Genomic DNA, 25,174 nt, shown 5'->3' on the forward strand with positions numbered 1-25,174 from the left:
TGCCAAGCCCCATCAAAACACAAGGAAAACACTTGTTGTCACAGACATGTTGTCACAGCGTTTCACAATATATCATCGGTGACTCCTAGCGTTCACGAGTCTGCATTCCATTGGCTCTGATCTCTTTCCATCATCTCAGGCGCTGATTCATGTGGTTAAAACACTAGCCCCGCCTCTCCAGAGCTATGCGCTGATTGGCCACACTGTGCGTCCTCGTCGCACATGCAGCCAATGCGCGCGAGGCGGGTCTGGCGCTCTCGGAGGTTCCTCAGTCCGGAGCGGTAGCGCGAGCTCAGTACAACGAAGAGAACCCAGCGAGTTCATATCTCGTGACTCTAGCGAAGGGAGAGAAAGAGAAAGAAAGAGAGAGCCTGCACCTTAAAATCAGCCCTTATATCTGGAGAGGGTCGCCGCAGCCTGGAGGGGGAACGAGGGATTTGATCTGCACCGTTATTTTTTTCTTTTGTGTTTTCTTTATTTCTTTTTGGGGGGAAGGATTGTGATCGTTTGCGTGCAAAGATGATGGTCGGGGAGATGGAGGTGAAGGAGAGACCGAGGCCGAGTCCCGACTATCTCATGCAGTTATTGAACGAGAAGAAGCTCATGACGAGTTTACCGAACCTGTGCGGCATCTTCACACACCTGGAGAGACTCTTGGACGAAGGTACGTGTGTGTAAGCCCGAACCGCGAGTGTGTGCGTGGTGTTTCACAACTTCACAAACTATCTGTCTTCAGCCAAAGAAACTCTTAACAACGGTTATGGTTACCCTTGCGGTTTTGGGTCTGGTTCTAAACGTTTAACCCCTTTTGCACCGTATTTAATCAATTTTCAAAATTTCAAAAGTATTTTTTTTCTCGTAAGTTCGTGTCTGAGGGTCGCTAGCGCTGTTAGCAGTCTGCTAAATCAACAACTTTTACTCATCGTCAAATTAACCAACTCTCACTTCTTTAACGTCAAATATAAGACCTTTAACGTCAAATATAAGACCTTTTAAGAGTTAACTCTTTCTATAAATGTTTATTTTGTGCTGTAAATCGCGTATTACTAGGCGTTTCAACGGTTCCTAACTTATATTTGGGTGTGAGTGACGTTAGCCAAAAATAGTAACGTTAGCTGCACACAAGAAACATCGTTTATTTTTCGATTGAAATCGCTTCATTATATGCTAATTTACTCGGGTATACTATATATGTACTCAACACAAGGGATTTAATCAAAACAATTAGCTGTTTGTTTGCAGATTAAGATTTTTCCCCTGGAGGCATTCGGTTGAGTTTGGCATGAACGCGTCCGAGAGTTTGAGAGACACACACAAGAGTGCCTATACCCGTCTGTGTCAACAGTACAACATAAACTACGGGTTTATTCCACATATCTTTAATGTATAAAGCGTCATTTTTTTCCTGGCAACATGTGAGGGAGAAAGAGTGTCCGTGGCAGATATGCAGCGGGTTTCTCTCAATGCAGCTTGTGTATCTGTACCGTCACCCATTTCTATTTCTATTTCTACACATGTCGTGCGTTTATTTACACGCGCCGTTTGTCTAAAATGCATTTGTCTAATCTCCTCTCTATGTTCCGATACGGTGATGCATGAAGTTCACGAAAGCTCGTGCTATTGACATGCAAACACGCGTCTCTGTTTGTCTTGAAACAAGAGGGACGAGCAGCCGCAAAATCTGCGGCAATGTTATCCATTATCAGCTTTGTTTGCGCTCGTATTCTTCCAGGGTGTTGCTAAATCACCCTGTGATTCACCCGATAAACTAGTTTGGTTTGACTGATCTCAACTCCACATTCCAACACACAACCTCAGAAACCACACTTTAGATTGGGGTTTTTCGGGTTGGGTTTTGACTTTTCCAGACGCACAACTGAACCTCTGCCAAGGTCGGGACTTATTATTATTAATTTTTTTACATGTTAAATATGGATTAAATTTTTTGTTTGTTAGTTGGGTTCTATTATAGGAGAAAACGCGTTTTAAAGGTATAGTTCTTGCAAAATTTTAAATTTTGTGAAAAATGAAAATAAAACACTTTTTTTTTCAATTTTTTTCAAATTATGCACTTGTGTTTCACAAAAGCAAGTCTAGATTAGCTTTGGAACGGCAGGAGAGTTAAATATAATATACATATAATAAACTGTTTTTTCATGTCTTATAGTTTTAGTACATAGACACTGAACTACCGAACTATTGAAGTTCTTACATCTACAGTAGGGCTTTTTCTTCTCTTTATATACGCAAATGGCACAGATGTGTTACCTTAAGAAGTCGTCTTCTTGCTCCTTTAGTGTCTCCATGAGAGAATTCTCATGAAGCTGTGTGCTCTGACACCAAACAGCGAGGTGTTCGTTCCTCCTGCAGTGATACAGCCTCATGTTTGTGTATCTGGACTCATTCTGCTCTGTTTACCTGAACTTTGCTCTTCTCTTGCTGTAATCTGTTCTCCTCAATCCACTCAAAAATGAGCTGAAACCGCAGAGGACAACTTCATCCCTTTTTTTCTTCTTCTGACACGCATTTATTTGAACACACACATGGATTGGACAAGGTATAAAATCTCTGCTGCGCTCAGCTGAATTTGCATACTGATTTGGCAATGCAAATGAGCAGCTCGGGGTGAAGTGGGCCAGTCGTGTATTTGTAACGGTAAATACTCAGACTTAATGCGTAGGGAGGGAAATTTCTACAGCTACACACAGCGGCTGCTATCTCTCCTGTCCTCTGCTTTACATCAGATTGATATGGGTCTTTAAATGCCTGATACTGATGTCTAGACAGCAGGGTGATATAATGCCATTTTTAACATGTATATTTAATGAATAATATTTGTGAAAATCCAAAAACATGTTTGAGGATGTAAAATGTGCAATATTATTCTGCAAACTGACGGAGAATGTTATTGATGTGAATAATCACAAAATGATGTGTTGGTCTGTCACGAGTTTTAGAAAGGATGTGTATTGCATTGATCTAAGATCAGAGAGAGAGAATCGAGATCAGTTGAAAAAGGCATTATCAGAGATTGAGCTGAGAAGGATAGACAGGCGATAGTATTTTAGGTATTTCATCAACCATGACTGTTATTGTTGTGGATTGTTCAATGTGTAAATAAAGCGCAGACTTGATAGCGTCTCAATGCAGCTTCACATTTTTCTGCTGGATGAAAGAGAGATGGTGTGTGTGGAGGTTTGGAGGTGAAATGTGGGAACACTCTCTCAGTTGTCATCTTGTAAGAGTTCTCATGACAGCTGTGCACAAACGCTCATAACTTGACTGGATCGTGTGTTTGCAGCTGTTGTCATGGCAAAGGAAAACCAACACCCTTACATCTCCCTCATCACCCTTTCTGTTCCCCACACAAGACAACTGTTCTCCCTCCCTCTCCCCGCACTGTTTGAATGTGTGTGTCAGGCTGACGAGAGAAAGACAGGTTTGCAGCGTGCTTGTGATCTTCAGAGGTGACCCTGCGGGTGTTTTTAGAGCTGTCTTTGATAAGTCAGTGGCAGCTGAGTCCAGTGCCAAAGCTCAATGCAGGCGGTGTTCAGAAATGGACACAACGATGGAAGGAACGAGTCAAGGTTAAAGATCTTGATTTCGCACGGTCATACAAGTCTTGAAATGGTTTGTTTTCGGTAGCTCTGAAATATGTGCTGAATTTTCTGCAGCCTTTACTCCCGTTTTCAGTGTCACACAATCCTTCAGAAACTGATGTTCAAGCATTTCTTAATGCATGTACAGTTCTCTCTCCACCCTCAATACCACGACTTAGGTGCCCTTGAGCAAGGCATCGAACCCCCAACTGCTCCCCGGGCGCCGCAGCATAAATGGCTGCCCACTGCTCCGGGTGTGTGCTCACAGTGTGTGTGTGTTCACTGCTCTGTGTGTGTGCATTTCGGATGGGTTAAATGCAGAGCACAAATTCTGAGTATGGGTCACCATACTTGGCTGAATGTCGCTTCACACTAAACAGTTGTGATGCTTAATCATTTTTTTTCCTGAATGAATGTAAAGTTTAAAAGAAAAGCATTTATTTAAAATAAAAATATTTCGTAGCATTTTAGATGCTACTTTACTGTTACTTTTGAATTGAATGCATCCTTGAATAAATGAGTATTTATTTTTCAACAACAAAAAATATCTTACTGGCCTGTTTTTTTTTTCTCATTAGTGTAGCTGAATTTATTTTACAGTCCTCTAGAATAAATATTAAATCTTGATTCTGTTTGGTCCGTGCACTAGTACCAATTCCCCACATCGATGATCAAGAAGTGATTTCTTCATTAAATTCAGAACATTTAGATGCAGCTTTCATATCTGAGGTCATTCCAGGTGCTAACAAGAGGTGATTCTTACAGGCTGGGACCCATGGGACCCCTTACAACATCTACTTTAATTAGCTAGCTAGATCCATTAGCTCAGGTACTCTGCTTGAGCCAGGCTTCAGGAGAGTGTGTGTGCAGATAATTTTATTCTCTCTATCTTTGTTTCTCTTTCATTTTCTGTGTCCTGCTGGGCGGTGATAAATTGGATAGCAGGAAGAGGTTGACAGGGTTAGCGCTGGGAACAGAGGAGTCTCGCTCATTTTCACCCAGTGGTGGCGTGTGTGTGGACTGGCCCTTGTGTGGCCCCTGATAAAGTCATGTCTGTGTGCGTCAGGCTGTGCCCCTTTATCAGGGGTCTTTCACACGAGTGCATGGGTTTCTTATCAGACTCTGTCCTGCCAGCACTGCTGTCCGTCTGATGCCACACAGACACCAGTGTACACCCTTCAACAACTTTTCCATTTGTATGCAGTGAAGTATTTATTTAATTGGAACTGTTTTGGCTCTCGTTGAACCAGATCACAAGTTCTCTTTCGGCTACCATAGCTGAGGGCGTGATAGACTGAAGCTGATTCAATGACTCAGACACGGTCCCTAACTTCCTTACTACACTCACGCTCATGTGCTTCCCGTAGGAGAACAGCAGGGCTTTGATGGGCCAGCTCGCACAAGAACAGACTGATTCAGTGTTTTTGGAAGAGGAGGAGTCCTTTTCGTAAGAACCGAAAAGCAAAAAGTAATGCTTTATAGCATGTGTGTCTGCAGTTTTTTACTGTGGTTAAGAAAATCTGTCCAGGAGCGGTTGGTGTTTATTCTCGCTCTCTCTCTCTCTTTCTGGAGCGGGGGAAGGGCCTCACCCTTTCACATTCCACAACTGCCTGAAATATCTCCACACCCCTTCACACTCCTCTTTCATGCCTTTTCTGCACTGTTTTTCTCCGTTTTACAACCAGCAGCTTGGAGACACTGTGTTTGCCTTTGCATTTTTCTCTAGTTCTTACACTCTCTAATTGAGCAACAGAGGAATTGTTTGACAAAATCAGACCGCGGTATTCCTCAGCGCACACATTCATTAAGCAATTGAATCCGTCTAATGTTTGTTCTGTCTCTTTAAATGCTTTAATTTGGCGTAATTATGATCATGATCATTTCTTAAGGGCTAGAAAATGGTCCTTGAATTGATCTACGTGGACCGTGGCCTCGGCCAAAGGTGCTTCTGTTTGATTGTCTCACCTTGTGATTTCAACTATTCACCTCCAATTTGCTCTCAGCAACACTGCAGGCTTTATTTTACTGCAGAAGTTGGAGTCTCCAAACCAATGTGTTGATTTTTCACCCTCTCTGTCTGTTTTGAGTGTTGCCTAACAGAGGACCAATCAGACTGAGCCATGCACCAGACCTCATGGAAGAACGCAGATGTCATTGTGATATAAGTGGGTTATTTGTCTATTTTCTACAGCAAATGTTGTCAGACTGATTCCATTAAAAAATTTGTTCATTCTTATTTAAAACAGTTCTCTCTCTCACACACGCTCACACACACAGGAAGTGTTCTTGCAGTTCACTCTGTCAGAAATGGCTATTGTCTGTAGTGGTCGTCCGATATATCGCCTAGGCCGATAAGTTTTTCTCCTTAGTCGATGTGTTCAAGGCGGGACTTTTATTTTGTCTAATAATCAGATAGAACGGTTAAACAAAGGAATTAATGTATACAGAAAGTATTATAACGATTGCTTTTATATTAGACCTAGTTATAGAAAGGCAAACATTATAATACTTTCTTGTTTGCCATCAGCATTAAGCAAATGCGCATCTATATAATTTAAACAAATCTTTGAATGACTAATGAACATTTTCACAAACCTCTCAAACTAAGTCGAATCCAGCTGTGAGATCTTGTGAAGTGTGCATGTGTAACCAGCATGAACGCGTGTTCTCTGTGACAGTAGGTCTGTGTGAATTGGATGCTTTAAACTTTAAACTAGTGCTGCGCTTTATGCATTTGCCCACTGCCATATTCATGTCATTTTCCCTGTGCTGTATGTAAAATGAGGGTTACCCTGGCTTTATTTAAAAATATGATTGCCAGTGCGCACAAACCTCCCAGAATACTGAGTGCCCTGTTTGTTATTGTATCTACTTTCTTTAAAATTATATTTTGTTATATGTGAAGGACGCTTTATCCCCATGTATCATGCAAATGTGACGATTCTAATTCAACCAATCAACATTCTGCAGTGAGTTTTGCTCCATCCTTTTGGTACCATTTGCTGTGCTAGGTATCCCAACGGAGGGGTACCCAAAAAGTGGTACGGTTTGCTATTTTGGCAACATGCAGAAACGGAAATAATTGCATACTGTACTGTACCGTACCGAACCTTATTGCTCCGTGGAAATGAGCCATTAGTCACCAGTTGTAATTTTAACATTCCACTACAGCCAACTGTGTGTGAGAGAGGGAGAGCGGGAGAGAGAGATTTGTTTTGCTGCGGATGTTATATCGGCCTCCATCAATCCCCGTCAAACACAACAGAGAAGCCATTGCCATCCCTTCGCGCTACACAAAGATTTGTCTTTGTCTGCTAGCTCCTTCTTATGCTGCTGCATTTGTGCTCAATTAGCTCTTAAATGTGTAAAAAAACAAAAGCGCGTCATGGACGAGGAAGACCATGTCACGACTGGGCTTTGTGAGAAGGCTTACTGTGCTAGTGGGGTCAACAGATTGATTGTGTTCACGGAGAGCGATGGTAGGGTCGAACAGAACAGGGTGGCAGAAAAGAGAGGGAAAGACACATAGAAAGACAAATAGAATGTGTTGTGAATGAGGTCAGCCTGCATGGAGGGGGTGGGTGAGTGGTTTCACAGGGTGTCTGCGCTTGGACAATGAAGCACTGTGTGTTCAACATTACCCTTTCGCACACAGATGACATCACTGCTCAGGCATATGAGATGTGACCTTGGTTAAAGCTTCCTGTTTGAGACTTTTTACACCACCGGTGTCATCAGCACAAAGATGAGCGTGTGAGGCTTTGCATTCGTTCACTCATTAAGAGCTCCGCAAACCTCACAACAGTAGCCACACAGATAATTTATCATGACCATAAATGAATTTGTCTTTATAACTGAAGTAATTTAGATAAGTATGATACGCCAATGTGTAAGCATTCTCTTCCAGTTAAAGGAAGCCATAAACACAATCTAAACACGTATTCAGCTGCAGATGCACACTGTGCCAACCTGTTGTATATAGATAACCTGTGTTTTTATTTTAACATGGTGGCAACAAACTAGGGCTGCAACTAACGATTATTTTGATAATCGATTAATCTGTCGATTATTTTTACGATTAATCGATTAATCGGTTTATGTACTTATATTTTAGTTTTTTCCATTTTTCCCCCCAAGTAAATTATTAATAAATGGTCTTTATCCTTCAGCATAGATTTTTAAGAGATTTTAACCATTTTGCACTGTCATATCCTAATCAAAAATATACCTGGAGTTGTTTTATTGTGTTAGTAATCCTTTTGTTGAACTCTTCTGCAATCAGAACACTGACCCATACTCTAGCAAATTTCACAAGGAGATTTAAAATAATGTTTTCACCATGGCAGTCCTTAGAGCTCCTAAAGTAGTTTAACATCCCGAACGAAGCTTATTAAGGAATCTTTCAGAACATATTTTCACGAAGAATAAGGATAAAACAGAATAAAATTGCAGTGCATTGTATTTTATTATTTACTGGGAAACAGCTTTATAGCTTTTGCTGTGAAATTGTAAACAATCCTTCGAATAAAGTGCCAATGGCATGAAACCTGAATGGAACTCACAATTTAAAGTAAAATCCATCAGAAGGTTGTCCAGAAAAAAAAAATTGGACAGTCACACACAAAAAACCTGCTGTGTGAAAAAGAGCAGTGAATACTTAGAAAAAAAGTGCATTTCAAATATCTTTAAACATTTACCTCTCTCATTCAGTCATAATTAGGCTGCACGACTGAATTATGAACTGGTAAACGACAAACTGATCACAGAACATGTTTGTAAAGCTTTAAATGTTAACTGTTAAAAAGCAATGTTATCAGCTTTTACGACTAAACATTTGCAAACAACATTGTACTGGAGAATCTGCACAAATAAAAGTCTAAGGGGCCGTTAACATATCGTGCCTAAAAACGCGTGGAAAACGCTAGTCGCACCGCTTTCTCCTTCTTTCCAAAGCGCTCGCGCAGAAGCGCCCCTGAGGCGTCTGCCTTTGCTAAGCAACCATGACGTGCTCTCTCCTTGAAGATGCGGAAATTTCAGCAAAGGATAAATGGATTTGCAGCTCAAAAAATCGCTTGAAGTAGCTCTGCTACTAAATTTATTTCAAAATGGAAATCCATATACAACTATGATCAGCTGTTCCTTTCATCTTGACTGAGCTTTAAATGTTGTTATGGGAAAGGATGAAGCTGATTGGTTAGTTCTTGTCACATGACCCGCGATGCGCTTGCAGCATTCTGAAAAGTTGAGATGTTTTTAACTCGACGCGGTGCTGTGTTGGAAATAACGAACTTGAGCGCGCAAAAGACGCGATATGTGAACGTCCCCTTAAACAGTTCAGTAGTGCAGAGTTTACAGGTTACTCTTCTTTTTTGAAGGCTCAAAGTAAAGTACTCCCAGTCTCCCACATCCCGCTAAATGCTGCAGAGACGCTGTTCGGGAAGCACGTGACATAAAACGAGGCCAGCTATTGGCTATTCGCTACTTCTCCTGCTGTACTGGCTGAGTAAAACCTCCGGTGGCTCATTACTGCCACACTTTGGTCACCGCAGATTTGAAATATGCACGAAATGAGCCGCTTACGGCAAATAAAAGTTATTTAGCAACGAATCGATGACTAAATTAGTTGACAACTATTTTAATAATCGATTTTTATCGATTAAATCGATTCGTTGTTTCAGCTCTACAACAAACCACAGACCTTCAGATGATTGTGCTAATAAAATGATGTTATTCAGGTAGCTTGGCAAGATTCTCTTTAAACTGTTGCTGTTTTTGGGGTTTTCAGAAACAGGTCTGACATTGTGATGGCATTGGTGGAAAATTTTGTAAAACTCATTGGTATGATTCAGTGGATTGATATTTATTATGAAGAGCACAACAAATTTGAGAATGTAAACCGCATGTATACATATAACATGTATGAATATAAATAAATGCCTTTATATAGTAAGGGATTTTGAACTACCGTATTTTCCGGATTATAAGTCGCACTTTTTTTCATAGTTTGGATGGTCCTGCGACTTATAGTCAGGTGCGTCTTATTTATCAAAATTAATTTGACATGAACCAAGAGAAAACATTACTGTCTACTGCCGCGAGAGGGCGCTCTTTGCTGCTCAGTTCTCCTGTAGTCTACACTGAGCAGCATAGAGCGCCCTCTCGCGTCTGGAGATGGTAATGTTTTCTCTTGGTTCTAAATAAGTGCGACTTATATATGTTTTTTCCCTCATCATGATGTATTTTTGGACTGGTGCGACTTATACTCAGGTGCGACTTATAGTCTGAAAAATACGGTACTGTTAAAGAACTTGGGCTCAGTATGAGATTTTTCAAAAATACGATTTTAAATTACTATTATTAGTCAGCGAGGATACATTATTTTGATTAAACGTGACTGTAAAGACATTTAAAATGTAAGTTTCAATTTAGAATAAATGATTGTTTGAATGTTTTATCAAAGAATTCTGAACAAAATGTGTCATGGTTTTCACAAAAATAAAGACAGAATATGCTGCTTTTAGTATGTTGCACTTTCATTCCATTCTCTCTGCATCTTTCTGTTCCTGTCCTTAAGACCATCAGCTGAAAGCTTGCGGTTGACCGAAATGATAAAAAAAAAAAAATTGTAATCTTTTTATTTTTGGCCTGTGTATGTACGTGTGTGAAGACCACCTTACAGGTGTCCATCTAATGCTGGAGCTTCAATCAGTTTACGTTTCTTTCCCACTCTCTAACACACATGCACAGCATTTCTGTAAATATTTGTTTTTATCTTAGTTGCCGTAGGCACCCTCATTTTAATTACAGATCCTCCGGGTTGCACTGTTCTCTGATTGGTCCTTGGATTTTGAAGCAGAGTTTCACTTTAGAATGCCAATGAACTGGTTTTGCACATCTGCTGATCTGTACTGCATGACTGAAAAGTTCCTTGATAAGTATCTACCTTATCGTTCCTGGTAGAGGTTTCGTCTAGTGACATGGGCGGCACAGTAAACCTAAATATTAGACTGAACCATCAAAGTGCCGGAGTGAGAAACATTCTATAATATACTTCCATCTTGCTCTTTAATTTAATAAAATTGGTTTAACCTGTCTTCAAGACTGGCAGACAGTCTCCTTCCTCTCGCACACGGTCGTGCTCAGGCTTGTCTAGGAGCTTCTGTTGTTGTGGTGCTATTACCCAGAGTGCTTTGCTGTCATTACTGCTCCTGTGAAGGATGGCACTTTGTGTTTTCTGCCATCCTGTGTCCCCAGGCATCACTTATGAGATCACTTGCATAGTGAAACTAGCACCTTGAGATCTCACTCTCTCTCTTCTCTCTCGTTCACTGGTGTAAATGGTCCTTGTCATTGGCTGCCCTCATTTCCTGCTAATTAAAAGCAGAGGAATGCAGCCTTGCCACTCCATCTCGCACTGTTAGAGGACAGGAAAAAAGAAATTATGAAAAGGAAGATTAGTTCAATGTAGACGCATGCTGACGAGTTTTGCATGGCTAGCTTTTGACCACCACCTCATCAGATCCCAAACCACAGAATCAAATCAGTTCTGCTTTCCTTCACACCACTAGCAAGCGATTAGTGCTTATACTGGTGTTTTCAACACCACAGTGAGTTATTTAAAGAAAACTTTGAATGAGTTCAGTTTTAATGTAAAAAGGGAACAAAGACCATTTAGATTTTTTTTTTTTTTTTGTTTGTCATACTAATCAAGTTTGTTGCCATGTTTCAGGAGGATAAGGGAGGTGTCCGGTCCAGGAGGAAATGGAAAGAGGTGTTTGGTTATCTACTCTAAGCACATTTACTGACTGGTTCCTTCCTGCTTGTCATTCAGTTCTTCCTGTCATTGTTTAGCAAGTTTACTGCATTCTCTGTGTGTGTGTTGGGGGGGGTCTGTCAATGAAGGCATTCCTGAAGAATTAATAAATAATTAATGCCCAACTGAATCTACATACTAGTCTTCAGTATAAACCATGATATGAGTATATTTTTTCCATGTTGCCTGTTACTGATCTGAACATGGTTTCTGAACAGTCACACACTCTCAGGAAGTCTTGATCACTCAGTTGATGGTCTGTTAAAACATGGATGGCTTTTTCTTTCTGCACCAGTTCAGCATCCTCTGTTTACTTCCTGTTATTCCTCTGATCCACATCCTGCTGAAGCTCCCTTGTTCGAGTATGTGTGCACAGTTGGCGTACAGTCAGAAATTCATATGGCAAGTTAAGTGAATTATCTGTAAATTTCTAAATCGTATGATCAGTTTCTCTTATCTCTACTACAACCTGTTTAATTCCAGAAACATCTGTTCTGACTGTGTGTGTGTTTGAGTAAGAGTCTGAGAGAGAACGAAGTCCTTGAAGCATATTGATCTGTCTGCTCATTGTACTTTGAGAAAAAGAAAAGTATTGGTTGACATTTTTCCTAATGAAAAAGCCACAGATTTGTATTTATTTTAAATCCAAAATTTATTATTTTAGTACAAGTAAAATCCATCCAGTAAAAATAATGCAATAGACACACAGTGTTGTCTATTTATTTATTTGGTATCATGTCATGGTGTCTCTTCAGTCAAATTTATTTTAAACTACAAACTAATAACTCCAAAAACTAAATTATTTTGCATCAGTGATTCAACAGCAGCACCATTGCTGAATAGTGATACAGGAAAAACGCTTGTGCATTAGGGCTGTAGCTATCAAATATTTTAGTAATCGAGTATTCTACCAAAAATTCCATCGATTAACAGAGTAATCGGATAAAATGTGCTTTTGCTTAATTAAAGTGCAATATTAATTATGCAAGAGAAAATAAGACTCCTGGGTCTCTTAAAATGAACAACTAAGTTTCCTTTTTAAAAAAAATATATATATATATTTTTAAATGCATAGAATTCAATGAATACATCAAAAATAAACATTTAATTATTACCCATTGTTTCTCTGTCTGTACTTGTACTGTGAACAATGACAATAAAGTTGACAGATGAATTAAGTGCCATTCAGTTGGGGTTTTAAATGAAGCATTTTCTGAGATGCACATTAAACACATAAAACATTAATTTAATTCATCTTTTAATTATTGAAAATTAACTTAACTTTTTGGTAAACAAATGGGATTTACTATTAAAAATAAAACATGGAAAAAATGTTGTGTGATTAAACCTAAAAAAAAAAAAACTTTTTTTTTTTTTGTAGTAGGCTATATACATTCTGCTGAACAATAGTCTTTAACCGGACTTTTATTTTGACGGGTTGACGTACCTTTACAGTTCTGTGTATGTGATGTGACGCTAGTTTTACTCCAATCAAAAGGTCAAATGCTCATGAAGTGGCTGTCAGAGCAGTTCTGGAGATGTTGTTCGTGTGTTCACGTCTTATTTAGTGAGACAGCGGAAGCTGAAATCACCGGAGCGTCACGCGCGCTTCAGTGTGTGTTAATAAAGGAAGAAGCGCTACTGCTACATTCATAAACACAGACACGGATATTTAAAAAGACTGTCCCGGCCTTATATTTACAGATAATAGTCCATATCGTGATTTGATGTAAGTGCAATGACCTATTTTTGATTAATTCATTCAACATTTGGCAAATTCCGTGCCATTCTGCATTAAACTTTAAAATCCGTTTTTATGACTGGATATTCCCTCCGTGTTTTCTGCATCGCGGAAATCATATGGCCCTAGTTGTGGTATTGCAGCTCTATTTTGCAATGGACACACGCCACGACGTTCTCTTTACGCTTGCCCGTGCCCTCAAATCAAAACACTGCTGACTCCTTACAGAATGCGAATTTCGGACGCAGCGCTCCCCTTTGTGGGTTACGTAAACGCATTGTGTCACATTAAAAAAAATCATTGCGAAAGAACCTGACGTGAGATTTAAAATAAATAAGAAGAGGCTTCGAGGCAGAGGAATTTGCCTCAGTCATTTTTTGTAATCGAGTTACTTGAGTTACTCGAGGAATCGTTTCAGCCCTAATGTGCATTCATGTGTATTTGGTTGGATCGGTCGGGCTGTGTCAGTTCTTTTGTTCCTCCGTGTCCCGAACTCACCTGCTTCTCAACAGACCAGCTGTAACCAGCCTCTTCTTGTAACCATAGACTTTGAAGCTGTTGGATTCCCTGTGCAGCGTATGGGTTGGGTGTAAAAGAAATCTACAGGCTGTGGCTAGACCCTGCGCCCTGCCGGGCAGCCATTAAACCACCGCAGTAACTGTGTTGTGCTCTCATCCTGAATGATAACCCAAACCCACCCCCTCCCCAACAGCTCTACTCTATAACCCTGCACCATATCATCAAGTGTGACAAGCCTCCCTGCTAAATTTAGCTCCTCATAATGGCTCTGCGGAAACCCGGACTGCAGCAGGACAGCCTGGGAATGCGCAGTGAGATGAAGGAGAGATCGGAGCGTGTGTTAGGTCAGGGATCAGATTCATTCCACTAATGTCCAGCTTTCTAATCTTTTAATCCTCAGTCTTTCTGATTACATATAACTTCGAAACACCTGTTGTTGTTGGTAGGGATATGTATAATCTTTAGGGCTGCAACTAACGATTATTTTGATAATCGATTAATCTGTCGATTATTTTTACGATTAATCGATTAATCGGTTTATGTACTTATATTTTAGTTTTTTCCATTTTTTCCCCAAGTAAATTATTAATAAATGGTCTTTATCATTCAGCATAGATTTAAGAGATTTTAACCATTTTGCACTGTCATATCCTCATCAAAAATATACCTGGAGTTGTTTTATTGTGTTAGTAATCCTTTGTCGAACTCTTCTGCAATCAGAACACTGACCCATACTCTAGCAAATTTCACAAGGAGATTTCAAATAATGTTTTCACCATGGCAGTCCTTAGAGCTCCTAAAGTAGTTTAACATCCCGAACAAAGCTTATTAAGGAATCTTTCAGAAAATATTTTCACGAAGAATAAGGATAAAACAGAATAAAATTGCAGTGCATTGTATTTTATTATTTACTGGGAAAAAGCTTTATAGCTTTTGCTGTGAAATTGTAAACAATCCTTCAAAAAAAGTGCCAATGGCATGAAACCTGAATGGAACTCACAATTTAAAGTAAAATCCATCAGAAGGTTGTCCAGAAAAAAAAATAGGACACACACAAAAAAACCTGCTGTGTGAAAAAGAGCAGTGAATAATACTTAGAAAAAAAAGTGCATTTCAAATATCTACATTTACCTAATAATTAGGCTGCACGACTGAATTTTGAACTGGTAAACGACAAACTGATCACAGAACATGTTTGTAAAGCTTTAAATGTTAACTGTTAAAAAGCAATGTTATCAGCTTTTACGACTAAACATTTGCAAACAACATTGTACTGGAGAATCTGCACAAATGAAAGTCTTAGGGGCCGTTCACAAATCGCGCCTAAAAACGCGTGGAAAACGCTAGGCGCACCGCTTTCTCCTCCTTTCCAAAGCGCTCAGGCAGAAGCGCCCCTGAGGCGTCTGCCTTTGCTAAGCAACCATGACGTGCTCTCTCCTTGAAGACGCGGAAATTTCAGCAAAGGATAAATGGATTTGCAGCTCAAAAAATCGCTTGCAGTAGCTCTGCTACTAAATTTATTTCAAAATGGAAATCCATATACAGCTATGATCAGCTGTTCCTTCATCTTAACTGAGCTTTTAACGTTGTTACGGGAAAGGATGAAGCTGATTGGTTAGTTCTTGTCACATGACCCGCGGTGCGCTTGCTGCATTCTGAAAAGTTTAAATGTTTTTAACTCGATGCGGTGCGGTGTTGGAAATAACGAACTTGAGCGCGCAAAAGACGCGATATGTGAACGTTCCCTTAAACAATGCAGTAGTGCAGAGTTTACAGGTTACTCTTCTTTTTTTAAAGGCTGCAGAGACGCTGTTCGGGAAGCACGTGACATAAAACAAGGCCAGCTATTGGCTATTCGCTACTTCTCCTGTTGTACTGGCTGAGTAAAACCTCCGGTGGCTCATTACTGCCACACTTTGGTCACCGCAGATTTGAAATATGCACGAAATGAGCCGCTTACGGCAAATAAAAGTTATTTAGCAACGAATCGATGACTAAATTAGTTGACAACTATTTTAATAATCGATTTTAATCGATTAAATCGATTCGTTGTTTCAGCTCTAATAATCTTTGTGACCTGTTTGTTATCAGACATGTTGGTTCTCTCTGAAATAGATTTCTATTTCTAAAATGCCTTTACCCTCTACCTCCTGCCCATCTGATGACGTGTTGAAGTTTCTACAGCTGATGTGCTTCCTCGTGGCTGGTGAGAACTGCAGAAGTACTTGGATCCATCACTTTTTCCATTCAGTCCCTGGCTTAAAACAAAGCACTCTGTTTTCCTATCAAAATCTGGGACTTGTTTGTGAGTTTTTGCATGCTTCCAAATCTTGGTGTTTAATGGTATTTTAGTGAAGTGGTGTGTGTGTGTAGGTGTGTGTAAACTTGACTAACCAGCCTCTCATGCATTCTAGAGTGTTCAGTGATTGTGTGCTCATTTGAGAGCCCCCACCTCTGCCTTCACTACCTCTTTTCCACTGAACTGATGCTGCTCCTCATCCAGGAAATCTTTCAGCATCGGCCAGCACTTCCACTGAATTGAGGCGAACAATTACAGTGTGACACTTTGCAGACATAACCCCCACAAATCGATTACTGTGTGCAAGGAGCACTCGAGTGTTGGAATTCAGACCTGGATCTTGTTCAGTATTTATATAAAAAAAAACAATTGCATTAATTCTTCACTAAAACATCTAATATAAATACATAATGGAATGGCTTAATCAAAAATGAAATCACTGTTGTAATTTACTCACTTTCAAGATATTCCAAACCTAATTTTCTGTGCACATACAAGTAGTTACTGAGAAAATGCTCAGTATTTAAATTTTTTTGTCCATATGATCTAAGTAAAAAAAAAAGCAGCCAAAACATTATTCGAAATGTCAAACAGAAAACAACAACAACAACAAAAACCTACAAAGTACAAACTGAGGCGAAGTAATGAGTGTTGTTGGGTGAACCTTTAAGGATTTATGTGTCATGTTCAAACTCAGTGAAAACTTGAAACAGAGTTGTTAAATTCCTTTCAGTAAATTCTTTTCTGTAGGTTGTAGGATTCAGTGGGAGTGTTGTAGCTCGGTCTCTGGTAACTGATTACATTTGAGTTGGTGTGTGGCAGCCCCAACCATGTAAGCTCTGAATGAGAGAGACAGAGATTTTTCTTCTTCTGTGTTTGACTTTTTCACCTCTCCCTTCCTTTTTCTCAGAAGCAGAGGTCTTTATTCTTTTTTCCCCCTCCTGACAGGGAGCCGAGGCGCTGCCCAAAATAATGAATGTTTATGTATGAAATTCAGCTCTAATATTTACAGAACACAGTCTCTGTGAAAATCTGGTTCTATGAGCAGTTTTTACTTTGGGCCTCTTGTCAGTTAACGTAGAGAAACTGGAATAAAAAAAAGTTTATAACCCTGGGACGAGTCATTGCTCGCTGACAATACTTGAGTTTCTTACATTTACTACTTTTCTCACCCCTGTTAAAATTAGAATCGATATGACTCTTTATTATACAGTGTATCTAGTTATTTCCTGGTGGGGATGGACCATAGACTGTATAAAAACATGAGCGTAGTGTCCATGACGTCCCCGTAGATTTCTAAAGAGCATTTCTGAAGCTCAAAGCTCCCCATCTTCACCATCAGCGCGTCAGGCCGGTGACACACTGGCTGCGTGGCGTGATCGTGGCGTTTCTGCTGCGTGTCAGTAGCGTGGCGGCTGCCTCGCATTTTCTGTGTCTTTACACACCAGAACCGTGCCTGACGCTGCGCAGGCGCGCTTCTGCTGCCGTAGGTGACATAGAGGGAGGCCGCCGACAGACCAGGCTCTTGTCTTCACAACAACAATATCTATACTTCATGTTGAGCATAAATATAAAGCCTACTGATAAAGGACACCATTAACAGTATTGACAGCAAAATAGACTGTTTGACAGGTGCAATATTTGAAAATCGATCATTATTTATTTATTTTTTAAATTACATTTACATTTGAATTTGTCAACCTATAGACTTTCAAACATCAAAATGTCATGAATTAATATGTATTTGTGTACAAAATGACATTTTCCTATTATATTTTGCCTGGAAACACTTCCAACACTCTTGCGTGTCGCGTGAAAAATAGGCGTCGGTTCTATTTCTAGCATGCACGCGTTTTCCGTGCGGATCGATCCGTCGACGCACGTCTCACGCAGGCAGTCTGCAAGCTCTAACCTGTTAACAGGGGAGCCGAATTAAAAACGGACACACCCGCAGCTGAGACCTCACTCTCAGACAAATCGAAAATGGCCAAAGAAGCGGGAGCTGGTTGCTGAAACCACACCCATTTAGCTTGACGGTGGTGACCGCAGTGACAATCCAACCGTCACTCAAGTGCCCATGCCCTTAATTATGCTGAACTTTAACCCTAAATATAATTTAAAAGGGTGAGTCACAGTTGTCATGAAGGGCAAAATTAGCTATATAGACCAGAACCACTTTTTGTACCAGGCTGGAAACCCTATATTTTTTGCTGTAAAGTTGGGCATTTTAATATTGAGGGTCTATGGCCAGCCTCTAGCGGCCAGTTGATAAATTGCAGTTTTAGTCACTTCCGTGTTGGTTTCAAGAAAGAGACCAGGAAGTTGCCACTTGGGATGGACACACATACAGGTGCTGGTCATATAATTTAGAATATAATCAAAAAGTTGATTTATTTCACTAATTCCATTCAAAAAGTGAAACTTGTATATTATATTCATTCATTACACACAGACTGATATATTTCAATTTTTTTTTTTTTTTTTTTTTTTTTTTGATGATTATAACTGACAACTAAGGAAAATCCTAAATTCAGTATCTCATAAAATTTTAATATTACTTAAGACCAATACAAAGAAAGGATTTTTTTAAATATTGGCCAACTGAAAAGGTGTTATGAGAGCCCAGGTTGCTCTGATAGTGGCCTTCAGCTCTTCTGCATTCGTGGGTCTGGTATATCGCATCTTCCTCTTCACAATACCCTATAGATTTTCTATGGGGTTAAGGTCAGGCGAGTTTGCTGGCCAGTTAAGAAAAGGGATACCATGGTCCTTAAACTAGGTACTGGTAGCTTTGGCACTGTGTGCAGGGGCCAAGTCCTGTTGGAAAATGAAATTTGCATCTCCATAAAGTCAGCAGCAGGAAGCATGAAGTACTCTAAAACTTCCTGGTATACGGCTGCGTTGACCTTGGACCTCAGAAAACACACTGGACCAACACCATCAGATGACATGGCACCCCAAACCATCACTGACTGTGGAAACTTCACACTGGACCTCAAGCATCGTGGATTGTGTGCCTCTCCTCTCTTCCTCCAGACTCTGGGACCCTGATTTCCAAATGAAATGCAAAATTTACTTTCATCAGAGAACATAACTTTGGACCACTCAGCAGCAGTCAGTTCCTGGATGCTTCTGACGCTGTCTGTTGTTCAAGAGTGGCTTGACACAAAGAATGTGACAGCTGAAACCCTTGTCTTGTATATGTCTGTCTGTAGTGGTTCTTGAAGCACTGACTCCAGCTGCAGTCCACTCTTTGTGAATCCCCCCCACATTTTTGAATGGGTTTTGTTTCACAATCCTCTCCAGGGTGCGGTTATTCCTATTGCTTGTACACTTTTTTTTTTTTTTTTTTTTTTTTTTTTTTAGCAGATCTTTTCCTTCCCTTTGCCTCTCTATTAATGTGCTTGGACACAGAGCTCTGTGAACAGCCAGCCTCTTTTGTAATGAGCTTTTGTGTCTTGCCCCCCTTGTGCAAGGTGTCAGTGGTCATCTTTTGGACAACTGTCAAGTCAGCAGTCTTCCCCATGATTGTGTAGCTAACATAACTGGACTGAGAGACCATTTAAAGGCCTTTGCAGGTGATTTGAGTTAATTAGCTGATTAGAGTGTGGCATCAGGTGTCTGCAATATTGAACCTTTTCACAATATTCTAATTTTCTGAGATACTGAATTGAATGGAATTAGTGAAATCAACTTTTTGATATTCTAATTATATGACCAGAACCTGTACATGCTGAACTTAATTTATTATTCACAGTATGAATTTTTTATAGCATATTTACGTAATGTTTTTTTTTCTTCGCAGTATCAAATTTGGAATGCTTCAAGGAAATTGAAAATCTCTTGCATGTTGTACCTGTATAAACAAGCTCCCTTCACCTGATTTTTGACAAGCTGTTGCATCTCTTTAAACTCCACAGCATATTTCTCTAGAAGAGCCATATTAATGCTGCAGGAAAATATTCTCCCTGGCAAAACATGAAAATGCAGTGCTGAGTTCACAGAATTCATGCATGAAGCAAACATTTCTGAAAGGATTTTTACTTGCTGGCCGTCAGCAGTGAAATATACTGAATTCTGGTTTTGGAGGAAAAGGATTTTACTCTTTCAAAAAGAGGTGTGGGCATTTGATAAGAAATGTACACACTTTCCAAAGGCCCTGCTTTCTTTTCCCCCAAAAGAGCCCCCTCTTTTCTCAGTTTGGAATGTAAGTGCAGAATTGAATTGTCTGTTGAGAAAGTTGTTTGCAGCTTGAATAAAGCAAAGAATGCATTAAGCAGGAATCTTGTGGCTGCAGAGACTAGCTGTGCTTTATGATAGCTGAAGTGCATTGCTTCGAAGTGGAAAAACTTGTACATCAGCAGACTTTCATCTCAAGCACCTCTTTCTTTTATTTTAATCTTAAAGAGCTTTGAGCACTCTCCATCCTTTTGTGTAACATCTACTAAAGTACCAAGCGGAATCACCGTTTCTTTAAACTCTCGCTGTTCGCTGCGCTACATGCTCCCTTCCTTATCAATTAAGGGTTTTTTAAGAGAAATGGGAAATTCAGACCCTTGAAACCAAGGCTTGTTCACTGTGCTGAGGTTTATACACTTTTGTTCCAATATTTGAAACACTTATTTGCTTGACTGTAACAATATTGGTGCATTTAAATATCACAGCCACTATTCCCTTCTGACATAATGCAGGAATCCAAATGACAGATGAATGCAAAATATATTTTTTATTTTTGTCCATACAATAAAAAATTGTCAGATTCAAAACAATTTTTCCCCTTGAATATTATCTTCCTTTGAATGAATTTGTTTGGAATTACATGAGGATGATTAACTAATAACATAATTTTAATTTTTGGGTGAACCGTCTCTTTAACATAGGGCTGGGTATTGTTCAAAATCTTTCGATCAGGTGCCAATTTTGATACCTCAGTTTCGATACCGGTTCCTAACGATACTTTTTTCGATACCATATGTTTTAAAATCCATTTCAACATCAACACAAATACATTAAACACAAAACTTTTATTTTTCACCTTAAAACAAATTCTGGTAACACTTCACACTCAGGATAACATTATTAATACAACTGGTTGTGCTTTTTGGATAGGGGTGCACCATTCAGGGGTGGACTGTGCCCAAAAAGTTGCCCTGGACTTTCTGGACCACAGCAGCCCACCATATCATAATGCAAACGCCCCTGTTTTGATGTCATTTATTAATTTAATATTTAAGTAAACAGTTTGGGGATTTTAACCAATAGGGCAACTGATCCTCCGTTGAAAAAAAAAACAAAACAAAAAAAAAACAGCAGCTGTTCATTTAGCGACTCCTAGTGAGCGATACATGCTCATCAAGACACAAACATTCTTCTAGAACTCACACTTTGCATTCAGTTAGCAGATCCATATGAATCATGCATGAAATAGAAATTTATAAACTCAAACGATAGCTTTATGTGCTTTACAGATGAACTTGAAGTCTTTATTCATTCGAGATGTTCAATAATAGATAATCTTTGGCTCGGTAATACAAGTTCATGATCCAATTAGTGAACCGATGATTCTTTTGAGTCAATCTTTTAAAATTATAATTTATTTTGTTTAACGAAATTAGTGTGTAAACCAGTGTTTCACAAACTGGATAGATCTGAGGTGCAGGGCTCGCAAAATCGTTAGCCCCACGTCCCGGGTAGGGATGGGATGGTATGAAAATTTAATATCACGATTATAGTGACTAAAATTATCACGATTATCAATATTATCACGGTTTTGTTGAAACGAGATGAAAGTGTTCAAAAATAGTTGATGCTCACACTGAAAACATTTCAGCAAGTTTTATATTTAATAATCAACAAACAACTAATAAAACAAGCAACTCTATGCACTTAATTTAAAGAAAGATTAAATTCTGTGGCATTTCCTTCCTTACAATAAAAAGTGTAGAAGCATAGAAAAGCATAGAAAAGTCACTGACTTTCGCCATTCCTTCTCGAAAAAAAAAACAAAAAAACATTGTGCGCTGCGCTTGCGTCAGACTGTTGCTGGCTGGACATGATTTAATAGCGAGTTATTAAAACCGCGATAATCAAACACTGTTTTAATGATAATTCATTTTTAAACGATATTACTAACCTTCAGCACATTTTATCACGGTTATCGATAAAACCGGTTATCGTCCCATCCCTAGTCCCGGGGCTATTATGTTTTCCAGTCCGATGGGTTATCCTGAATAGTGATGTAAAATCGGATCGTAGCTGATCGTTTGTACTTTTTTCTAAATATTGCTGATTCAAGCGGTTGAAACAATTCGCGCGCGTTCGGGGCTTGCACGCACTCATTCAAAGCACGCGCTACGAGCAGCATTTCAGATGCGCGTACAGAGAATGAATTTATCTTCCGCGTATCGTAACTTCTGAATGAACACATACACACAATTATATAAAAATAATTGTCTCTGCAAGTATTCTCGTAAACACAGTCGGTTATGTTTTAAGTGAACGTATACAGTGGCCTGCTGCTTAGAGAAATTTGCTGTACCGGATAAATCTGTCTCTCTCTCTCTGTTTTTTAGACGATGTGAAAGAGGGCATGTTTCAAGATGGAGTAGACCAAACTAAACAGGGAGGGAGGGCAAAACACTCATCCAAACAAATCCTTCATTAACACCGGCTTTGGTTGCAATACTCTTATCGCATATGTTTGCTGACTTGGCATCCACTTTTATAAAGTGTAGCCACACTTTAGACCTCTTTGGCATTGTAAAACGGAAAAAGTTTTGAGAAAAAGCAACTACACTTGTGTTGTGTGACTGCGAGTATCTTCAGAAATCCTCCCCGTCACGTCACGTGGTGGTGGACAGCCAATCACGGCGAATTTAGGTCCTTACATGCACGTATGCTACAAGCTCACACACGGCTTTTGGAACCGAAATTTGGCACCGAAACAAATCATTTTTCAATACTCATAGTATCGAAGTTTTTAGTTTGATACCATAAAGTAGGGCTGCACGATGTGTCGTTTAAGCATCGATATCGCGATGTACGAATCCACGATAGTCACATCGTACACGTACATTAACTGTACGGGCCAGCTGCTCCCCGGTGTGATTCGCAGATTAATTGCACAGCTTAACCATCAGAGAGTGAAAGTTTTTTCATTGACAGGACTGAAAAACACATGCAAGTTTAACAGGGCAGAGAGAGAGAGAGCGCGAGAGAGACACAGAGAGAGAGAGAGAGCGCGAGAGAGAGAGAGAGAGCGCGAGAGAGAGAGAGAGCGCGAGAGAGAGAGAGAGCGCGAGAGAGAGAGAGAGAGCGCGAGAGAGAGAGAGAGCGCGAGAGAGAGAGAGAGCGCGAGAGCGCGAGAGAGCGAGAGAGCGCGAGAGAGCGAGAGAGCGCGAGAGAGCGAGAGAGCGAGAGAGAGCGAGAGAGCGAGAGAGAGAGAGAGCGAGAGAGAGAGAGAGCGAGAGAGAGAGAGAGCGAGAGAGAGAGAGAGCGAGAGAGAGAGAGAGAGAGAGTGAGCGCGCACGCGAGACAGAGAGAGACAGACAGACAGACAGACAGACAGGGAGAGAGAGAGAGCAAGCGCGAGAGAGAGAGAGAGCGAGAGAGAGCGCGCGAGAGAGAGAGAGAGCGCGCTCACTCTCTCTCTCGCGCGCTCTCTCTCTCGCGCGCGAGAGAGAGAGCGCGCGCGCGAGAGAGAGTGAGCGCGCGAGAGAGAGAGACAGACAGACAGACAGGGAGAGAGAGAGAGCAAGCGCGAGAGAGAGAGAGAGAGAGAGAGAGAGCGAGCGAGCGCGCGAGAGACAGAGAGAGAGAGAGAGAGAGCGCGCGAGAGAGAGACAGAGAGAGAGACAGAGAGAGAGACAGAGAGAGAGACAGAGAGAGAGACAGAGAGAGAGACAGAGAGAGAGAGAGAGCGAGCCGTCTTCAAACAACACCAGCGCTGTCTTGCTCTCTCTCCCTCCTGCATATTAATCCATTGACACGATGGTGTCAATGTTTAAATCATTTAAAATGAGAATGTAAGTGTGCTCACCCCATTTTTGTTTGTAAGAAAAAATATTGCAATATATATCGCAGAAAAATAAAATATCGCAATGTCATTTTTTCCCAATATCGTGCAGCCCTACCATAAAGGCATCGAAGTTCGGTACCCAGCCCTACTTGAACGGATAACTATTAAGATGTGACTTGCATCTTTTCACTCCCGCTTCATTACTATCAGCGTCTGTTTAATAGCTCCTAAGTAACTAGTCCTCAGACAGATGGATGCAGATGTTTGCTGAAGTGCTAAAAGCAGCAGGTTTCACAGTAAGAGTGTCTTTGCATCAGCCTTTTTCTGTTTACCTTTTATTCAGACCTCTCTATTCCTTGACTGCCTATGCCATGAATAGCATTTATATGCATTTATATATAACTTTTTATATACTTACAGCTCATCTTTACTGAGGTAGTAATGTTGCTTATATTAGCAAGCATAAGGACAGGAGGGTTGTTTTGATGGATGGGTTGGCAGTGAAAGGACTGGAGAGAGAAAGAGAATAGTCTGTTCAGACAACCTCCGATTCAGGGTCTCGGGATGTTTAACCTTGTTTACCTCCTCACTGGTTTTGTGGAGGATTATTTTGGTTTAAAATTGCACTGTCCATCTTGGTTTCTAATATGGTGCCAATATTAGATCAGGAAAAGTTTTATTTCATTCTTAAAACATACAGTTGCTTTTCTTTTGCATTTTTATGACTATCACACTGCGTTCCCCTCCATATACTACATTTCAGTGTTGTTTTGAATTATTTTATATATGTAAATCTTTCAGTTATAAACAGTTTTTAATTTCTATACATTATAAATTATTGAATACCTTGTATCTCTGTTTCCACAATTTTTTTGTAGAACAAGTGTTTTCAAAAATGTTAAATAGAAATGATTCTTGAGTACCAAATCAGCATATCAGGATTATTTCTGAAGGATCACATGACACTGAAGACTGTAAAAATAGCTGCTGGAAAAGAATAATAGGAATAAATTATATAATAATTTATTATAATATATATAATAATAATATATACAAATTGATGTGCCTATAAACCTTTTCCCCCACCCCTAATGTGTAGGGCAGTCCACATGTTGTGTTTTCATAACTACACAGTGACCTGTAGTTTATTTATGGGTAGTGAACAGACAGCAAATCATCAGCATAC

At 40.0% G+C, this 25,174-nt stretch overlaps 1 protein-coding gene across 4 annotated transcripts in view; it reads left to right on the forward strand.

Moving 5' to 3' along the window:
• The first annotated feature begins 244 nt into the window (after positions 1-244).
• Positions 245-25,174, forward strand: part of LOC132112783 (protein quaking-A) — a 77,197-nt gene continuing 52,267 nt past the window's right edge. The window contains exon 1 of one of the 4 annotated variants that reach the window (XM_059520443.1): positions 245-664. In XM_059520443.1, the coding sequence (XP_059376426.1) occupies positions 520-664 (145 nt within the window). In that variant the 5' untranslated portion in view covers positions 245-519. The remainder of the gene's footprint in view (positions 665-25,174) is intronic. The other 3 variants (XM_059520445.1, XM_059520442.1, XM_059520444.1) reach the window with 3 other exon arrangements.

Source organism: Carassius carassius, chromosome 32, assembly GCF_963082965.1.
Source record: "Carassius carassius chromosome 32, fCarCar2.1, whole genome shotgun sequence".
Lineage (NCBI taxonomy): Eukaryota > Metazoa > Chordata > Actinopteri > Cypriniformes > Cyprinidae > Carassius > Carassius carassius.